At 45.0% G+C, this 18,433-nt stretch overlaps 1 protein-coding gene across 1 annotated transcript in view; it reads left to right on the forward strand.

Moving 5' to 3' along the window:
• RNF17 (ring finger protein 17) overlaps positions 1-18,433 on the forward strand; it is a 2,644,767-nt gene that overhangs the window by 366,887 nt on the left and 2,259,447 nt on the right. The window contains exon 6 of the mRNA XM_085621540.1: positions 11,178-11,236. Within this exon, the coding sequence (XP_085477666.1) occupies positions 11,178-11,236 (59 nt within the window). The remainder of the gene's footprint in view (positions 1-11,177; positions 11,237-18,433) is intronic.

Below are 18,433 nucleotides of genomic sequence, written 5' to 3' on the forward strand. Positions count from 1 at the left end.
GTCCTTCCCAAGACCTCGACGGGTCCCACCGACGTGGCACCTCAACTTGGTCCTCAACCAACTCATGAAGCACCCTTTTGAGCCCATTCATCGAGCTTCCATCAAGTACATCTCATGGAAAACGGCTCTGTTGCTCGCTCTAACATCTGCCAGGAGGGTCAGCGAGCTGCAAGCTCTCTCCATTCAGGAACCCTTCATGCAGTTCAAACAGGACAGGGTGGTGCTGAGGACGAATCCCAAGTTCATACCGAAAGTGCCTTCAGACTTTCACTTCAACGAGCCGGTGGTTCTACGGTCCTTCTTTGCAAACCCTACCACGGCAGCAGAAAGGACACTCCACTCTCTGGATCTCAAAAGGTGTCTTAAGTTTTACATAGACAAAACAAAGAGCTTCAGGAAGTCATCACAACTATTTGTGGCCTACAGTAGGCCAAGGTTGGGTATGTGTGAGAAGTTGGCCTGATATATGATGTCACTAGTTCTAGTGTACACCTTATATCAGTCCAAATACCCTTATGGTGATTGGTTGTAAAGTCAACCTTATAGACCAGCTATCCTAGTGGTAGCATGGACAAGAGCAGTCTTAGGCTAAACTCTGAATGGCATGTGAAGCCAGCTGTGATACCATATATAATCCCTTGAATACCAAATGAAAGGACACCACAACAGATATATATATAAAATAAAGTGTATTTATTCTAAGCAAACCCTCAGCACTCTTTATGAGATTAGAGGTAAGTACAACACAGTCTTATTTATGCATACATTAAGTCACACAGGTAAGTAATACAGTTAGGCCCTAGGGGCCACGCAAACCATATACTAAGTAAGTGGTATAAGAACCACTGTCACGGAACTAGAATAGGCCTAGGCCTAGGGAATCGCTGGGGCTACACTACACTAGCGTTAGTTAGGAAGTGGGAGGCCCACGGGATTCGTGTGCAGAGTGGAAACACTCATGCGTAATGCGTAAAAGTCAATAGCAATAGTACAGTTTAGAAAACGGTAGATTTAGGACACTTCCGGAGTAGCTAGGAAGTTGAGACTTGAAAACTAGACACTAGGATAGTCACTATCCTGATGAGCACCGGAGTACCCAAGTTACCTAGCCCACAGGCTGCGGGTGCATAGGGGTGAAGATGCGTCGTTTTCGTCGTCGACTCCTATGGATGCCTGAAGAAAGATGCTGACAGGCAGTCAGTGAAGAGTGTCCGGTGGATCCCAAGGCTGGGATCAAGAAGAGAGGAAACCTGCAAGCAGAAGGGACAGAGTCAAGGTCACTAGCCAGTGACCACGTGGAACCAGGAAGGAACCAGGCGATGTCGTGAAGATTGCAGGTGAAGGTGAAGCTTGTCGCTGCAGCCAGGAGGACCAGGAAGCGTCGAGGACGACCAGGACCAGGAGGCGAGCTGTCCCACGAAGGCTCTTGCTGTCGGCGGCGTCGAAGTTGGACTAGGACTCACCAAGCCTTGGCAAGCGGAACCCACGAAGAACGAAGGACTTGCTTCTGGTGCAGACCAGGAAGGTCTGGGGTGCTTCTTCTTTGCAGAGAAGCGGGAGCCAGTCTGGAGGAGCCAAACCAGCGCAGAAGATTTCAGGGTGCGTCGTCACAAAGGCCACTAGCCAGCGGGCAAGCAACCGGACAGACGCGGCAAGCAGGAAAATGCTGAAGGGCCCCACGCAGGACTCGTGGAGTGTGGGGGGCTGATCTTCGGTGCAGATGGTGCTTGGGGTTGGGGCTTCTCAATCCCCGGTGCACAACTTCGAGGGTACCTCAGAAGCTGCGCTTTAAGTTACTAGCCACTTTTTCCAGGTAGCCGGTCCCACGTTGCTCGTCGCCTCCACGGATCTCAGCTTTGCTGTAGATGTGGATCAGGGTCGGAGAAGTCTGGAAGTCAAGGCTCTGGTCAGGCTCTGCAGTCGGTTCCTCGTAGAACGGGGGCAAAGCAAAGGGTAGTCTCTTGATGGTGCCTGTTTGCACAGGGTAGCCACTCCTTGGCTACAAGGGAGATTCTTCAGTCTTCTTCTTTCGTCGAATGTCGAAGGTCCAGAGTTTCTGTTCAGTTTTGCAGGTTCAGGATAATCTAATCTCTTGAGGCCCAACTCCCACTCTTATACTAATCTGGGGGGCTGGGATACCTGCTAGGTCACGCCTTATGGGTGGGACCTGGGAGGGGGTGGTTACACCCACTTCCCTTTGTCCAGTTTCGCGCCAGAGCTGGGGCTGGAGTGCCCCAGCGCCGGTTTGAACTGGACTATGCAAGGAACACCTTGTGTGCCCCAGGCATGTCTCATTCCTTTCAGCCCACCCTGCCCCAATACACTAAAGGCTGTCTGGGGAAGTGCTAGCACCTCCCCAAGCAGGAAACCTATTGTCCAGGCCTCCCTGGCTGGGATCACTCCCAGCAGCAGGAGGTCAGACTTGTGTCTGTGGCAGCAGCATCCATTTTGTGATGCTGAGGCTTTGGTTAGAGTTAAACAGCAAAGTAGGATTTTAACATGTCTCTCCCTCTAGAAGGGAGGGATAATATCCTCATTACCAGAAATGGTATGGGGGTATTATTCCAAAGTGTTAGACACCTTACACGACATGTTTTGATAAAGCCAAACCATAGTTACCATAACCGTTTAAGATTATAAGCCACTTTAAGATTATATGGTTGGCTATATCATAGAACAGCTATAAGGACATGGTTCCGAAAGCTGCAGACAGGCTCAGCTCATGCTAGAGCACCATCTCACATGTTACCAAGCACTCTGCCTCCAGGATTGTTAAGGCCTGCCATAGGAGTGACTGATAGGTACACATGTGTCTATATATAAGGGTAGATATAGGCATACTATATCTAAGCAAGGGGTGATTACACAACCTTGCCCCAGCTGAGTGATCAGCCAGTTGTGTCTGATTGGAAGGCCAGACCAGGGGTGGCATAATACATGCTGCAGCCCCTGGGAGGCCTAGGGTACACCTATGCCCTGGGTACCTAGGGTACACTGTACAGGGTCCAATAAGGTGATCCTTACCAATTGGTTATGTACCTAGGGTACATGGAGTCCATTTTAAAGAGAGAGCAGACAGCCTGAGACCCTGAATGGCAGGATCTCAGGCCAACTAAGTCGAAAAACCAGCTAGACACTAGGCAAAAAAGTTGGGGGTAACCATAGTCAGATATCCACCTTCCTACAGTATGCCTCTAACAAAACAGAGCATTTCAAGGTGGATCTCTTCGGCAATAGCATTCTGCCATGACTGGGCCGGACGGCCTTTGAGAGACAGGGTGGAAGCGCACTCCACCAGAGCGATGTCCACATCAGCAGCGCTGTTCGCTGGAGTGCCGATTTTGGACATCTGCAGAGCGGCGACGTGGAAGTCACCGCACACCTTCTCCAGACACTACTGCCTTGATGCCGAACTTACGAAGGATGCGGCAGTGGGCCAGGCGGTGCTTCGCCATCTATTCCAGTGAGGTGAGCCTTCCAACATCCCGCCATCCTGGTATGCACATTCTTTACTGAGTTACTGCTTTGACGTATGCCAATGTTTCAAACTGATATGATAATAGTTGTATTATCTCAAATATCTTTATGGCATGTTACATCAGAAATGTGCATAATGTATTGCTAACTACTCTGATTCAGGCATGTGAATCTATGAAAGACACCCCTAATACTGGATAAGAAACGCGTTACTTACCTGTAACAGCAGTTATCCAGTATTGGTGTCTTTCATAGATTCACATGCAACCCTCCCGCCTCCCCTGGAAGGACTCACATCTCTCTCTAACTATATTACGCCTACCTAGCTTGGTGCGTACGAAAATCTGAGGGACTGAGGCTCCTGCCAGGAAGTTTCTAGAGGGAGGTGATAGCTGATTGGCTGACTCTAAGAGTTTGGTCCTTTTTACATAAGGACTAGGATAGGCTGCTATGGGGAGGCCTATTTTTCTCTATGTATGTCTATAGGACATTACTTTTTATGTACCGGAGGCTCCCGTCTCGACGACGGGGAATGATTCAGGCATGTGAATCTATGAAAGACACCAATACTGGATAACTGCTGTTACAGGTAAGTAACGCGTTTCTTATTCTGCTCAACTAAAGGTCTTAACTTACACCCAGATAATTATCTGACGTCTAGAAGATTGTCACAACTGTAAGTGTAAAGAGACCTGAAGATATGAGCATTATCCTCTTCCTGGGTGGTGAAGGAGCAGGTGAAGATGGCCTTGCCTTAGGCACACCAACCTGGGTGGACGCACAAGCCTATATATGTATCTGTCATGTGATCTGTGACTAATGCTAGAACATTTGGTCCAGTGGGAGAAACGGTACCAATGATGACAAAACTGAAAGCTGTGAGTGAAAGTATTGTAAGAGAAAAGTGTAGCGCTAAGCATGATTCAGGTTTTGAGGCACATGGGATTCTGAATGTATTTTTTGGGGTGGATTGAATTGCTTCATAAAAAAAACTAGAAAACCAAGAATTTCAGAAGGTGTCACTAAGCTGAAGAACTGAACAAGAGACTAGGTAGATTTATCCTCTCTTGCTTCTCCTGGTCGCACTAGCAGTAGAGATCAGTTGAGGAGCAGGTTTTGACTCTAGTATCGCACTAGAATCCACTACAAATGTGGTACAATGTCTTTGAGAGACCTGGAAAGATCAGGGCCAATACTCCTACAAGAACTGAACCAAATCTGTTGAAGGCAAAGCGAAATAAAATTAAACTATCCCTACAAGGAAAAAGGTGAAGGGAGCTAGTTGTCCCGAATTGGGAAGCCAACCTTGATTTGGGTATTAACCACATTTAAATTAAGAATTGACATAACTTAGGCAAGCGCTTTTGCTAGAATGTTGGCAGAGCATTGATGTGCATGCTTCAATCAGTGACATCCTGGAGCACACTTCCAGCCTCTCTGCTGCATGCCTTCTCTGTTTGTAACTCTAATAGGGCACCTTGTGCCATTTAGCATTTGTCATTTAAGGATTTGGACCAATTACTGGTGGCATTGGTATGGGCATATAAATGTAGCAGTTTAAGATTGGAGGTGCTGAAGGGGCCCTTGAGCAAGGGAGACCTGAGTTTTGCAGAATTTTGAAATTTATTACATGTGGGCTTAGCACATGCAATTCTCTGGTTTGATGGCAGCCCTACTTGAGGTGCATTTGATTTCAGCTATGCACCCACAGACAGATACTAGAGAACTGCTAATGATGGGCATTTGGGTATTCTGTTTCGACCTATACATAACCAGGGTGGGTGAATTATGGAAGAGGGCAGTGAGAAGGGTGATTAAACAATCACTTGATCTCTGCTTATAGTGCTTCCTTTCTTGACTATCGAGCAGGATTTTCCCTTTCACTATGGGCAGCAGGGGGATGCAAAATAATTTCAGACTTGTATCCAAGTGGCACCATTCTCACTTATCAGGCAGCACTGGAGACCTTGGGCATCAGGCCAGGCCAATTCTTATAATACAGGAGGTTGCTAGGGACAGCCAGGGAACTGTGAGTGGGTGTCACTGAGGCACTCCAAGTTCAGCAAACCTCAAGCAATGCTAGGTTCAAAGTAGTACAGTTTAATTATTTTCATTGTATATACCTGAAGCATCCCTCAGTGACCAAGATGCATGAAGGCGAATGCAGAGTTCTTGCATATGATTTGGTCTTGGTCAGGCATCTAAACCTTCTGTAGACAAGTGATTTCAATATTTCACCCCCTAAACATGTAGGCACCCCAAAAATATCTAAACTAGGTTTGCAGGGCATAATACGAGGCCCAAGAAAGATAAAATAAAGAACAAATTTACGGTGCCAGAAGCTCTGCTGACAAAAAGGTGAGTAGCTATCATCTGGACTAAATGGTAAAGACCAAAAGCAATGATGAACAGGTAGAGGAACTTAAGATTTAGAAGATGGTATAGGAAGTGGCAGACCCTTCAGATACTAGGTGTGGGAATGAAGTTGGAGATCGCAGTACATAGACGCAGGCAAGGCTTAGTTGGTGGTGATTGGTCCAATTGAGCCTGGCTTTTTCAGATGAGACAGATCTAGGTCACAGAAACATAAACAGACTGTACTAAACCACAAATTGACAAGCTCCTGTTGAAAGCTCTTAACTCATTGGCAGCACTTTATCACACAACATTTACGAATATGGCGAACTGAAAAGAATTATGTGCCACTCCAGATGGTGAGATGATCATACCTTTCCAGAAGTGTTTATTGCTGTATGCCTGTTACTAAAAAGTAATTCCAAACACAAGCGGAACCCTTTCACAATTGGGCCGCATCGAGAAAAAATACAAATCCGCCCCCATAGATCCCTCCTACATCAGAGGGCCAGCGCCACTAGATTCTCTGGTAGTATCCACCGCACGTAAAAGGGCAAACTCCCAGGCGTCAGGCGAAGCACCACCACCTGACAAGGAATCTACACTATTAGACGCATCAGGCAAGCGTACTGCATCCCAAGCTGCCAATATATGGCGTATCGCCAATACTCAAGCGCTACTAGCCAGATATGACCGGGCCCATTATGACGAATTGGAAGGCATAATGCACTCCCTCCCTGAGAAATATAAAGCTAGGGCCAACGAACTAATTCAGGAGGGCAAAACTATTACTAATACCTCCATACGTTGTGCCCTAGATGCAGCAGACACAGCCTCCAGGGCCATCAATACTAGCGTCCTCCTCCGTCGCCATGCCTGGCTACGGATTTCAGGTTTTAAACCGGAGGTACAAGCCTCCATCCTCAACCATCCCTTTGACCAACAACATCTATTTGGCCCAAAAGTGGATGAGGCCCTAGAAAAAATGAAAAAGGATACTGACACGGCAAAATCTATGGGAGCCTTGCAATCACACCCTCCCAGACCCTCCTTTCTCCGCTCTTCCTTTCGGAGCACATCCAGAGGCTACTCCCCAGACACCGCCTCCACTTCATACAAATCCCCCACTCAGTCCACCTTTACAAGGGGTTATCAAAGAGGCGGCTACAGGGGTAACAATAACAAAGGCAGAGGCAAAACAAACACCGCCCGCTCTGCCACGCCACCTACCCAATGACTTCCCCTCGCTCCCCCCAGACCATCCCACTCCGGTCGGGGGCAGACTACAAAATTTCCTTCCTGTCTGGGCTACCATCACCTCAGACAAATGGTTAACACAAATAATTCGGTCAGGCTACTGCCTAGAACTAATCTCTACCCCCCCAAACATTCCACCTAGTCAACGCCCAATGTCACAAGAACATCTAAAACTCCTAAAGCAGGAGGTAATCTCCCTCCTACAGAAACTGGCAATAGAACACGTTCCTACCGACGAGACTCTTCGACCCATCCTAGATCTCCGGCCCCTAAACACATACATACACTCAGACCATTTTCATATGGTGACGCTTCAGCAGGTACTTCCGCTCCTCTCTCAAAACGACTTCCTCACCACTTTGGACCTAAAAGACGCGCATTTCCACATTCCAGTGCACAGCGCTCACAGGAAGTACCTCTGATTTGGTAGTGTTGTCCGTCCACTACAAATCTAAGTGCTCCCGTTCGGAGTCACAACAGCGCCACGAGTATTCACCAAGTGCCTAGCAGTGGTGGCAGCACATTTGCGAAGACAACACATTTACGTCTTCCCATACTTTGTATGACCTGGCTTTTATGAGCCAGTCGTCTATCAGTGTGTACAACACACGTCCACCACTATTCAGTTACTTCACCAACTCGGCTTCACAGTAAACCACGAAGTCCTATCTACAACCATCCCACATAAAACAATACCTCGGTTCTACCATAGACACCTCAAGAGCGCTAGCCTACCCCAATCCTGCCAGGTTTGCAAGCATTCAAGCTCTACGCACAAAATTCATAGCACAACACTCCCTTCCAGCTCGAGTGTTCATGCAACTAATAGGGATGATTGCCTCTTGCATCTTCATAGTACCTCACGCAAGACTCAAGATGCGTCCTCTCCAAGAGTGCTTAGCGCGATAGTGGAACCAGGCCCAGGGTCAATTAACAGATCTGGTGTTGGTAGACGGTCGCACCCATCGCTCTCTGCAGTGGTGGAACACCACAAACCTTTCCAAAGGTCGACCGTTCTTGGACCCGGTTCCTCAAATATTACTGACAACGGACGCATCGCTCTCCGGCTGGGGAGCTCATCTATTACATCTCACCATGCAGGGCAAATGGACACCTCAACAAAAGTTACTCCATATCAACCATCTGGAGTTACTAGCAATCTTCTTAGCCCTAAAATCTTTACAAACACAAATTTCAGGCAAGTCAGTCCTGATCCGCACAGACAACATGACAGCCATGTATTATATTAAAAAACAAGGCGGCACACACTCTCCACAGCTCTCTCAACTAGCACAGAGCATATGGAGATGGGCCATACCCCACAAAATCTTTCTCCTAGCTCATCATGTCCCAGGAGTCCAAAACACTGTGGCGGATCTGCTCAGCAGACAGACACAACAGATCCACGAGTGGGAACTTCACCCGCAAGATCTTCACCCGTACTTTCAAATGTGGGGACATCCACAGATAGACCTCTTCACCACCCACGAAAACGCCAAATGCCCAAGCTTCGCCGCCAGATACCCACACCCATTGTCCAAAGGAAATGCGATATGGATGAATTGGTCAGGCAGATTTGCATACGTTTTTCCGCCTCTGCCACTCATTCCACTTGTGGTGCGCAAACTACAACAACACTCCCTCACACTAATCCTAGTAGCTCCAACGTGGGCCAGACAACCGTGGTACACCACACTGCTGGAACTATCTGTAGTACCGCACCAAAAACTACACCTCTCTCCACGCCTCTTAACCCAGAACCATGGAGAGATCAGACACCCGGACCCAGCTCAGCTCAACCTTGCGATCTGGCTCCTGAAATCCTAGAATTCGGGTACCTAAATCTTCCCCCTGACTGTATGAACGTCATCAGAGAAGCTAGAAGACCTACCACTAGAGCGTGCTACGCCGCCAAGTGGAAACGCTTTGTTGTCTATTGCCATAACAACACCATTAATCCCCTGGACTTGTCCATTCAACACATCATAGGCTACTTACGCCACCTACAAAGGTGCAATCTAGCCTATACGTCCATTCGACTACACCTCGCAGCTATTGCAGCTTACTTACAAAACAGGCAACATCTATCACTCTTTAGAGTACCTGCCATTAAAGCCTTCATGGAAGGCCTTAAAAGAATAATTCCCCCCCAGAGTGCCACCCTCACCTGTGTGGAACTTAAATATCGTTCTGACCAGGCTAATGGGGCCTCCCTTCGAACCTCTGCACAAATGTGAACTACAATTTCTAACATGGAAAACCGCTTTTCTTGTAACCATCACTTCCCTCAGAAGGGTCAGTGAGATACAAGCACTTACCATTCAAGAACCCTTTCTCCAAATGCACCATAACAAGGTTGTTCTCCGTACCAACCCAAAATTCCTCCCTAAAGTCATTTCTCCCTTTCACCTAAACCAATCAGTAGAACTACCAGTATTTTTCTCGCAACCACAGACCGTTGCAGAAAGGGCTCTTCACACACTAGATGTCAAACGAGCCTTACTCTACTACATCGAGAGAAAACAACCTTTCCGTAAGACCAAACAACTGTTTGTCTCTTTCTCTCCACCACACAAAGGCAACGCTATCTCAAAATCAGGGATAGCTAGGTGGATTGTAAAATGCATTCAAATTTGCTACCACAAAGCAGAGCGAACGCTATCCGTTCCCCCTAAAGCCCATTCTACACGGAAGATAGGGGCTTCCATGGCATTGTTAGGGAACATCCCATTAGATGATATCTGCAAAACAACTACATGGTCAACACCGCACACTTTCACTCAACACTATTGTGTAGATGTGCAAACTAAGCAACAGGCTAGTGTGGGCCAGGCTGTACTCGAAACATTATTTCAAACCACTGCAACAGATACAGGTGGTCGCCGCTAAGGTTGGGAACTGCTATATAATCTATGCACAAGTGTGTAATCTGCAGCTCATATGCCTCGAACGGAATATGCTACTTACCAGTATGCATCTGTTCTTGGCATGTAGAGCTGCAGATCTACACACGCCCACCCGCCTCCCCGGCTACCTGTATCTGTTCCAGTTTCCTATTTAGATACACACACATGGGCATCTTCACTGTTATTACTACGCTCCATCTTTCCCTGCTGGCAAAAAACAATCTGAGGTTGGAGCCGAAGCCCATGCGCAATACGATCCATAGGAGGAGTCACCGACCTCGTGACTTCCAAAGACTTTCCAAGAGGAAAAACAAACTGCAAACATCCGGGCCAAAACACCAGATGGCGATCTATGCACAAGTGTGTAGATCTGCAGCTCTACATGCCAAGAACAGATGCATACTGGTAAGTAGCATATTCCTTTTTTAAAGTTCAGACCCTTCCTACATAAAATTGATGAAAGTTCTACCATTGATTAGCAGCATACCAGTAAACCATGGTTTGCTCTTGAAATGTTCTCTGGTATGCCTTCTGTGCTCCAGCGAAAAGCACATAAAGAGCTAAACGTGTCGGAGAAAATGAAATATTTGGAATAAATTATCAAGCATTGCTCCATTTGAAGAACTGCAATTTTGCTAACATGGAGTGCATTGACCAACATGCACAGTTAGGGTTTCTGTTAAAACTCACAGCTAATGGTGAGTGCCAGTCTAGTTTGGAGTGCAGCCACATTGCATAAAATGGTTCTCAGTCCAATGTCTTGCACCAGAGTGGTATGACGCTTGCAGTAACCTGTCCATTGGACAGTTAAGAAGGCACAAGTCTTTGAATGTTAAGATGCAAACCTGTTTTTCGCTCGGTACCTTCTGTACTCCACCAAAGAGTTCATGAGTGAAAGATTTTAAAGAAATTAAGACTAACCAAGCTTTAATTAATTGAAAGAACTGCAACTTTATAAAGATGGACCACATTACCTAGAATGCACTGGGCTACAGATTCTCTTCCACTTGAAACTCACCGCTGAAGGCTATTGGTGAGTGGTTTTGTGTGTGTATATTAAGTTTACTTCCGATTGCTTTTGTGAAACCAGATGACGCAAACTGTATTTTGCATTTACCAAAGCGCACTCCCTCAAACCAAGTAAAAAAATGTTTTAAAGGTCATTTTATTTAATCTTTATAGATGAATGTCCACGACTTGTCTACCCATTATGATTTGAAGAGTCCTAAAAAATTAAAAAGGTAAGGTGACATATTTGTATATTATACGCATCTTCTGATCAATTGGGTTTGATTTCTGCTGAAAGATACACAACAGATAAAATAGTTTATCTTGGATACGTACTGTATATATGATTGCAATGTACTGATGTGTACTTGTAACCCCAGATTCCTCACACTTAGAAATCCTGCAGGCACCGGACTGGTTATCGAAGTTTTTCAAGTAGTGTTCCCATGCACCTCTTGCGTTCTGCCCTGGAAGTGACAAAGCAGAACATATACCTGTGACCCATCTGCATTGACGTCAGTTACTTTCTTTCTGCGCCTTCCAACATGTTGCATTCGGTTTGACTTTTTTTTTTCCCAGACTGAATTTCATTGTGCAAGGGAACCTAGAACTACAGGGTTCAAAGCCTGCTGTAGCAGCCGTAAACAGATGTTGGTGATGGACCAGCACGAGGTACGCCTATTGTGTTTTGGTTTGGGGCACAACTCCAGGTCTTTGGAGGAATGTGCCCTCATGCCCCTAAAGACCATAAAGCTGAGCTGTAAGTTGCCAAACATCGAAAGAAACTATGCATGTCCCATTTTGGTCTCAATCAACTTCACAGACCCCATCCTGTTCTCAAGGCCAATCCCTCAAGAGGTTGTCTTTGCAGCTGTGTTCGTCCAGTAAGTCGAAGTCTTAAGTTCAAGAGGAAATGCAAGAAAGCGAGAGGGACTTAAATTGATTCTGTCAATATATCTAAAGAGAAGTTTTGACGGCATCAAGGTACCACTCAGTCTTGCTCGTTGCTGACCTCTAACTGAGGAGTCGATTCCACAGTTCTTCCTGATGCTCCCAGAGTTTTGCAGTCAATCAGTGATGCAGCAGCAATATCAAGGCCTTTAAGGAGGACATCCTGCATCTTTTAGGCACCCATCTTGCACCCTCTGGTTTGCCCTCCATCTCAAAAATCCACATATGCTCCTCCAGTCTGGTCCTATCCGGCGGGTCTGCCTTTAGCACGGTCTGAGCCCCTGAACCTGCCTTGACTTCCAGATCTACTTCCATTGCCAACTTCGATTCCTGCTCCTAGGCCAGCGTTGGTCTTATTTTTTTTTTTTTTTTTACACCAGTCTAGTCATCGCTGTAGGTGGACACTCCGACTATCCTGATTTCCAAACTGATCTGAATTCACCTCGACCCAAACAAGGTCACTTGGACTCCACTTTAGTACATTTGATCCCCCGTACAATCTGATTCAGACAAAACACTTCTGCTGCCAGGAAGCCATCTTTAGCAAGTTCTACCAAATTCTTGGTTCCAATTCTGACCAGAGATTGCCACCAGTTGGAGATGGCAATGTAGGTGATAGAGATGATTTAATCTCACATTATAATAATTTTTATATGGATCTATAGGAGGCCAGTGGACTTAATTCTCCCCCTACTACAAGATTGTTTCCCCCTTGGGCCACCAGTGGAAGGGAGTGCTTCCTTCCATTGCCGTAGGTATTAGATGTGCTGCAGATGTAGTAGATTTACAACTTCCTTCAATTAAGGTTAAAACAAATGTGCTTACGGAAATCCTTCACCCTTTGCTGTCTTCTTTGTAGCCCATCAATGTCCTAACAGACACCCCTTCTGCCCACTTGGTCTAAGATTTGTTTTTATCCACCTGTGAATTGAAAAGTGGTCAGATGCAACAGAGCATCAGCTGGCGATTCTGATTATCTTATGTAACATCCTACAAGTGAGTTTGGTGGTCCAAGCTTCCACCAGCAAAGTGAATCCTATTGCTTTTTTCATTATCCCTCCAGACCGAGTTAGAGTCGAGGCTTTCAGGGTGCAAATGTTCTCTTCGGCCAGCCTAGACTTGAAGTTATACCCTGAGATGAGGGCATTTCCCAGTAGTGGGGAGGGCCCTAGTTGGATTTTTTCACCACTGTCAAGAACGTACAGTAAATGGCTTAGTTTGGGGAGTAAACAAGGGAGGGTTGACTATCTGGGGGTCTATTAACACTAATTTTGACCAAAATAATTTGAGAGGGTTATTGAATTTGCCGTGGATTTAGGACGTCGATTCACCAAACTGCCTGAGGTAACAGAAGTGACACTACACACTATTTGACAATGACATCAAATTACATCCTTTGACTTATGAGGCCCAACTCTTCCAGAAAATGTTTAAATAAACTTAACCTGGGTGTTGCCACAATAGTTAACATTGCTGAAGTTCTATAATAAATAAATGATTAATATCACAAAACAGACAAATGTCTGTTTTCAATACCACCGATATTAGGGTGCTGATATAAACTTTTAAAGTGGTGGAAAGTAATACTTGCCCTATATTTTAGCTAACAAGTGAGCCAGACCTCTTCTAGAAGGGCTCAAGGGGATTTTTCACAGAGAATCATTATTGCAAAAGGGTGCATTCAAGGCACACTTTTCACATACATTTGCTAAAAAGCCACAAGTTCTACAAGGACTCGCATTAAATATTACGATCTTTTCATGGTATGCCGAGCCAATAAAAGCTTGTGCTCCTCTGGAGTTGACCCCGTTTCTTTCAGTTTTTTCTTTGTGTCCCTATGTATCATAAACTACCTTTATTGTGCTAGAGCCAGCATTTTCACATGGATGCCACTTATATGACATGGATGCCAAAAATGACACGCAGTTTGATGTGCCAGAATTTTGATATTACGGTCTGTCTCATCGGTGACCTTTATGTCAATTACCTCTAATGTGAGAGGGCCAGCATTTTGTCATGGGTGCATCCTTTGCATATGCCACGGTTGCCCTCTCATGACACGAATAACCTCCAGTTTGCCAGCATTTTTCTGTGAGTGCCCCACATGCCAGGATTCTCCTTTTTTTTGCCAACACTAGTACTTTACCATGGGTGCCCAGTATGGCAATAATTACTTCCAGTATGCCAATGGCAGTGTTTTGTGACAGGTACCCGTCTTACAAAAAAGTGTTTGCAGAATGCCAACACCAGCATTTTGCCATGGGTGCCTCAATAAGCAGAGAATGACCTTCAGTATGCTACGACCAACGCAACGGCACTCGCAAGCATAATACCATAGTCTTACTAATGCTCTCTTACATTTGCTCACTTACGTTCACTCCTTCTCACTCACTAGTTCATTTAGGGAAACGGCCACTACAACGCGGCCGTTTCCACGCAAACCTTAACCACGCATGCATTACAACGCATGCGTGGTTACCACGAAAGCCTTTACCATGCATTCCTTTACTACGAGATACGTAGTAAAGGCATGTGTGGTAAAGGCTAAAATTAGAAAAAGGGGGCTTGTAGGGTCTCCCACCCCCCCCTCCCCCGCCACCCCCCCAAAAAAAGCGTGGTATATAAAAGGGAGCACCCTGATGGGATAAAAAACGCACCTGATGTCACTTCGCAAAGTAGAGGCAATTGGCGTCGTTTGAGAGGAAACAAAGAAACTTCCGCTTCCTCTGTACGACGTCACCAAGGAAGATGGAGAGGAGACGACGTGAATAGGTAAGGGGAAATTTAGTTTAAAAAAATATATATACAAGGATTGAGGGTTTCAGGGCAGGGGTAATTATAAGAAGGATTGTGGGCTGGGGTGTCATGTAAGGGTACAGGGGGGGGGGGGTATAACCTTTACCAAGAGTATGCCCTTACCATGCATAAATTTACAACGAAAATCGTTGTAAAGGTATGCGTGTTAAAGGAATATTCGTGGTAAAGGTTATGCGTGGAAATAGTATTCTGTTGTAACGCATGCATGGTAAAGGCATGTGTTGCAACGGAATGCGTTGTAACGACATACAACCGTTCATTTACACTCACTTGTAATCAGTCGTTTTCACCAACTCTTGCACTCACTCATCCTTCCTCAGTCTTGCATATTCGTACTCATTCTCTCTCAAAGTGTTGCATTTACAAGCAGCAGGCCTTTTGCTCCCAGTGATTAGTAGACCTAGTTTTAACTGAAAAATTGTCATTTTATTTTTCAAATGGGAGAAATTTCAACTGAAGAAAATGTTTTCTATGAAACATTAAGTAGCGATGTCTTTCTCCACTTGCAATTAAGCCAAATACATCTTAATGTTTTATGAAGCATGTTTATTCACTTAATTCTTTCCATTTACACAAATGTATTTTTGTTATAAATACTCTCCCATGTCAATGGTCTCCTGGTAGCAAGATGTTTGGTGTTTGTAAATGTGACACTTGGAAATGGGAGAAAATGTAAATGATGAGTTTCATCGATTCCACAAAGTTAACTCTTCGGTTTAATTTTCTCAATACCGTGCCATATTCAAAGTAAAAAATAGAACCATTATTTTAAATTGGATGAATTTATGCCGAAATATTTTCCATACATTTTTGAAGAATATTTTCATGTACTTTAAATTTCTCCCGTTTGTGGTATACATGTAACTGTAAATGATAAGAATTGGCTCACGCACTGTATTTGTATGCAGTCTATAACCAATAAATATTGCTGTTGTATCGCTGCCTGCTGTTAGCGTGCACAAAGTTTGCTCCTTCTGATCGGAAGCGTGTCTCAATAAGTAAGAATAGTGCCCCGAGCAGGTAGGGACCCTTTAATGCACTGCTGGCTTCCAAATGGAGGACGGTAATCACTCTGTTCATGGTTTGTTTTCGCAAACTCGCATCCTGCTTCTTTGCAAACACACATCTTTCCAAACACATCCTCTGATAAAGGGCTAAATTAGCCCGAAATGCATTGGGATAAACGATAATTTGATTGATAACATGTCATGAATGTAGTCCTGTAAAAATGATTCACATAGGGAAACCCAACGTTTGAAAGAATAAACGCATATGTGAATGAAGAAATACAATATGGAATGAACCATGAAAAATTGAGTGCAGTCTGTTATTACAAGCCATAAGCAAAGGGATTACCATCCTCCTTTTGGAAGCCAGCAGTGCATCAAAGGGACGCTCACCGTGGGTGGAGTTCAATTCTTGCATACATGTAACTGTGCCACATGGTAAAAAGATATGTCCTGTCCCACAAGTATGACAGTCTCTCAGTCACCCGTACTTGAATGTCCCACCATTCACACGCATGTTCATACATCCTCAAAGACCCCACACTCACTGACACACATGACATTCCTGTCATAGTGCCCCTAGTCAAAGTATTTTGTTCAAACCATAGCATCTGACTCCATGGACTTTAGAAATCAAGTCAATGAAGCTTGCCTTGAGGGTGTCTGGTAACAATGCGCAGGTGGTTTAGCCTTCGGTAGTTCACAATGTTTTGCACTGATCGGAAGTAGCTCAAATCACAGAAAATGTAGGAGCCCCCTGGGCTAGATGGTGTCACTGGCCTCGACTAGTGGTACAGCCTAGAACTCCAATCTCGGTGTCTTGGTGGCATAAATTTATATTCAACTTTCACTTCTAACTATAGGATATCAGTCCTGTTTATATTCAATCCCAGTGTGGGTAAACCAGAATAATTCAGGCTAAGTTCTGAACAATTTTAATACTAATACATTTTCATTTATAATGCATGGAATTATGACATTTCCAAGTAAGTTTTTTTTTTTCTTTTTTTTTTTACTTTGATAGCACAATAAAATATACCTCTATGATCCAAAAAGAGGCGCACTCCCAACTATGGGGCTCAAACCTCAAGTAGCAAATACTTTCTTTACGTCTTTTGCCAGTGGTATTTAGTCACTATTGAAACAACCTGTCCAAAGAGGTAATTGTCGTTTCTCAAATTACACAAGTAACTTGCATATGTTTTCTAATTCAAGTCTAGAGCCACAAATTTCATGAACTGGATGCCGCTAGTACTTGAGTGCTGCATTATTTCACAAATGAGATGAAGTGGATTTTAAACTAATAATTATTCACAATATAAGGCTGTATGTCATGCCAGAGTGCTACCTGCAAAAGATTTTAAAAAAGTGACCCACATAATGGCTGGAATACCCTAATTATTCTTAGCCACTATTAGATACTCTGAGTCTCCCTGCAGTCTATTCGTTTCTTCACGATTATTTTGCATGAACACATTTCCGAAAGGAATTTTGTCTCACTCTCCCTTCACGCCGTCACAGTTAAATTCATGTTATTTTTCAAACAGATTCTGTAACGGTTCCCGCACAAACACATATAGTATAGATATCAACTAAGTGTGTTCGCCACCATCCAATGCATGAATTTAACACCCTTACAGTCCGGTACTCTTCCGCTCACGACCTATTTGACTTTTTTTTTTTTTTTTTTTTTTTTTTTTTTTTAAAAACCTTTATTAGTGCATATAAAAAGGACAAATACGGGCCTACAACCATCCGGCCGGCCACAAAACGGTTAAGCACTAAGACACAAATTACAACCCCTGTGCGTCAATGGTCAAGATTAGCAACGATTCAGGAGTTATACACTGGAGAGATCCTTGACACCCGGGGAAGGAGAAGTAAAGGTTAATTTTAAGGTTTTCAAAATAATTTTATCGAGAAAAAAGTCAGTAGAGGATAGAACCAAGGAAATTCGAGTCCGCAAGATGGCTTCATCACACGGGAGGGCAGCAGCATCAGTAAAACGGCCATTGAAAATCTCAGACAGTGAGGCGATGCAATTATATAACAGGATAGTCACACGAGCAAATACGCACCCCTCCAAATCCGCCCCCACTAAATCCACCCCACACCCGGACCCCGAATCGGAAACAAGTATAGCGCAGAGACATAGAAGAAAGAGGCCCATAGAACTAAAAAGAAAAGGTACATTACCCCCCCACCCTACACCAATGCGGAGGCTACGGCCTACCCCCCCCCCCGGCATAGTGCCTGTCGCCCAATGAACCCGAAATATAGACAAGAGAGAAAGTAGGAATAGAGTAAGGAAAATGAGAAAACAAAGGAGAAAGCGGGGAGGAGCCCACGTAACCTCAGAGCGCCCGAAACCACCGGCCAACTACGTCTCCACACACTGTGAACCCACTACACCCAAAGGCGGTCGTGTGAAGATACGTGTCACAACAATATAAATGAAGGCAAACAAATCGCGACGAGTGCGCACAACATATGCAGACAGTTCCAGTCCCAGTCCAGCCCATCCGTGACACCATGATATAAGAAATCAATCTAGCCCTGGCCCGATCGCGGGCGTAAGATTAGACTAGCCCCCACATGAAGGCCCCGCAGCCCGTGCAGACAAAGACAATATGGCCGCTTGGGAGAGGATGGAGA

This window comes from Triturus cristatus, chromosome 8, assembly GCF_964204655.1.
Source record: "Triturus cristatus chromosome 8, aTriCri1.1, whole genome shotgun sequence".
Classification (NCBI taxonomy): domain Eukaryota; kingdom Metazoa; phylum Chordata; class Amphibia; order Caudata; family Salamandridae; genus Triturus; species Triturus cristatus.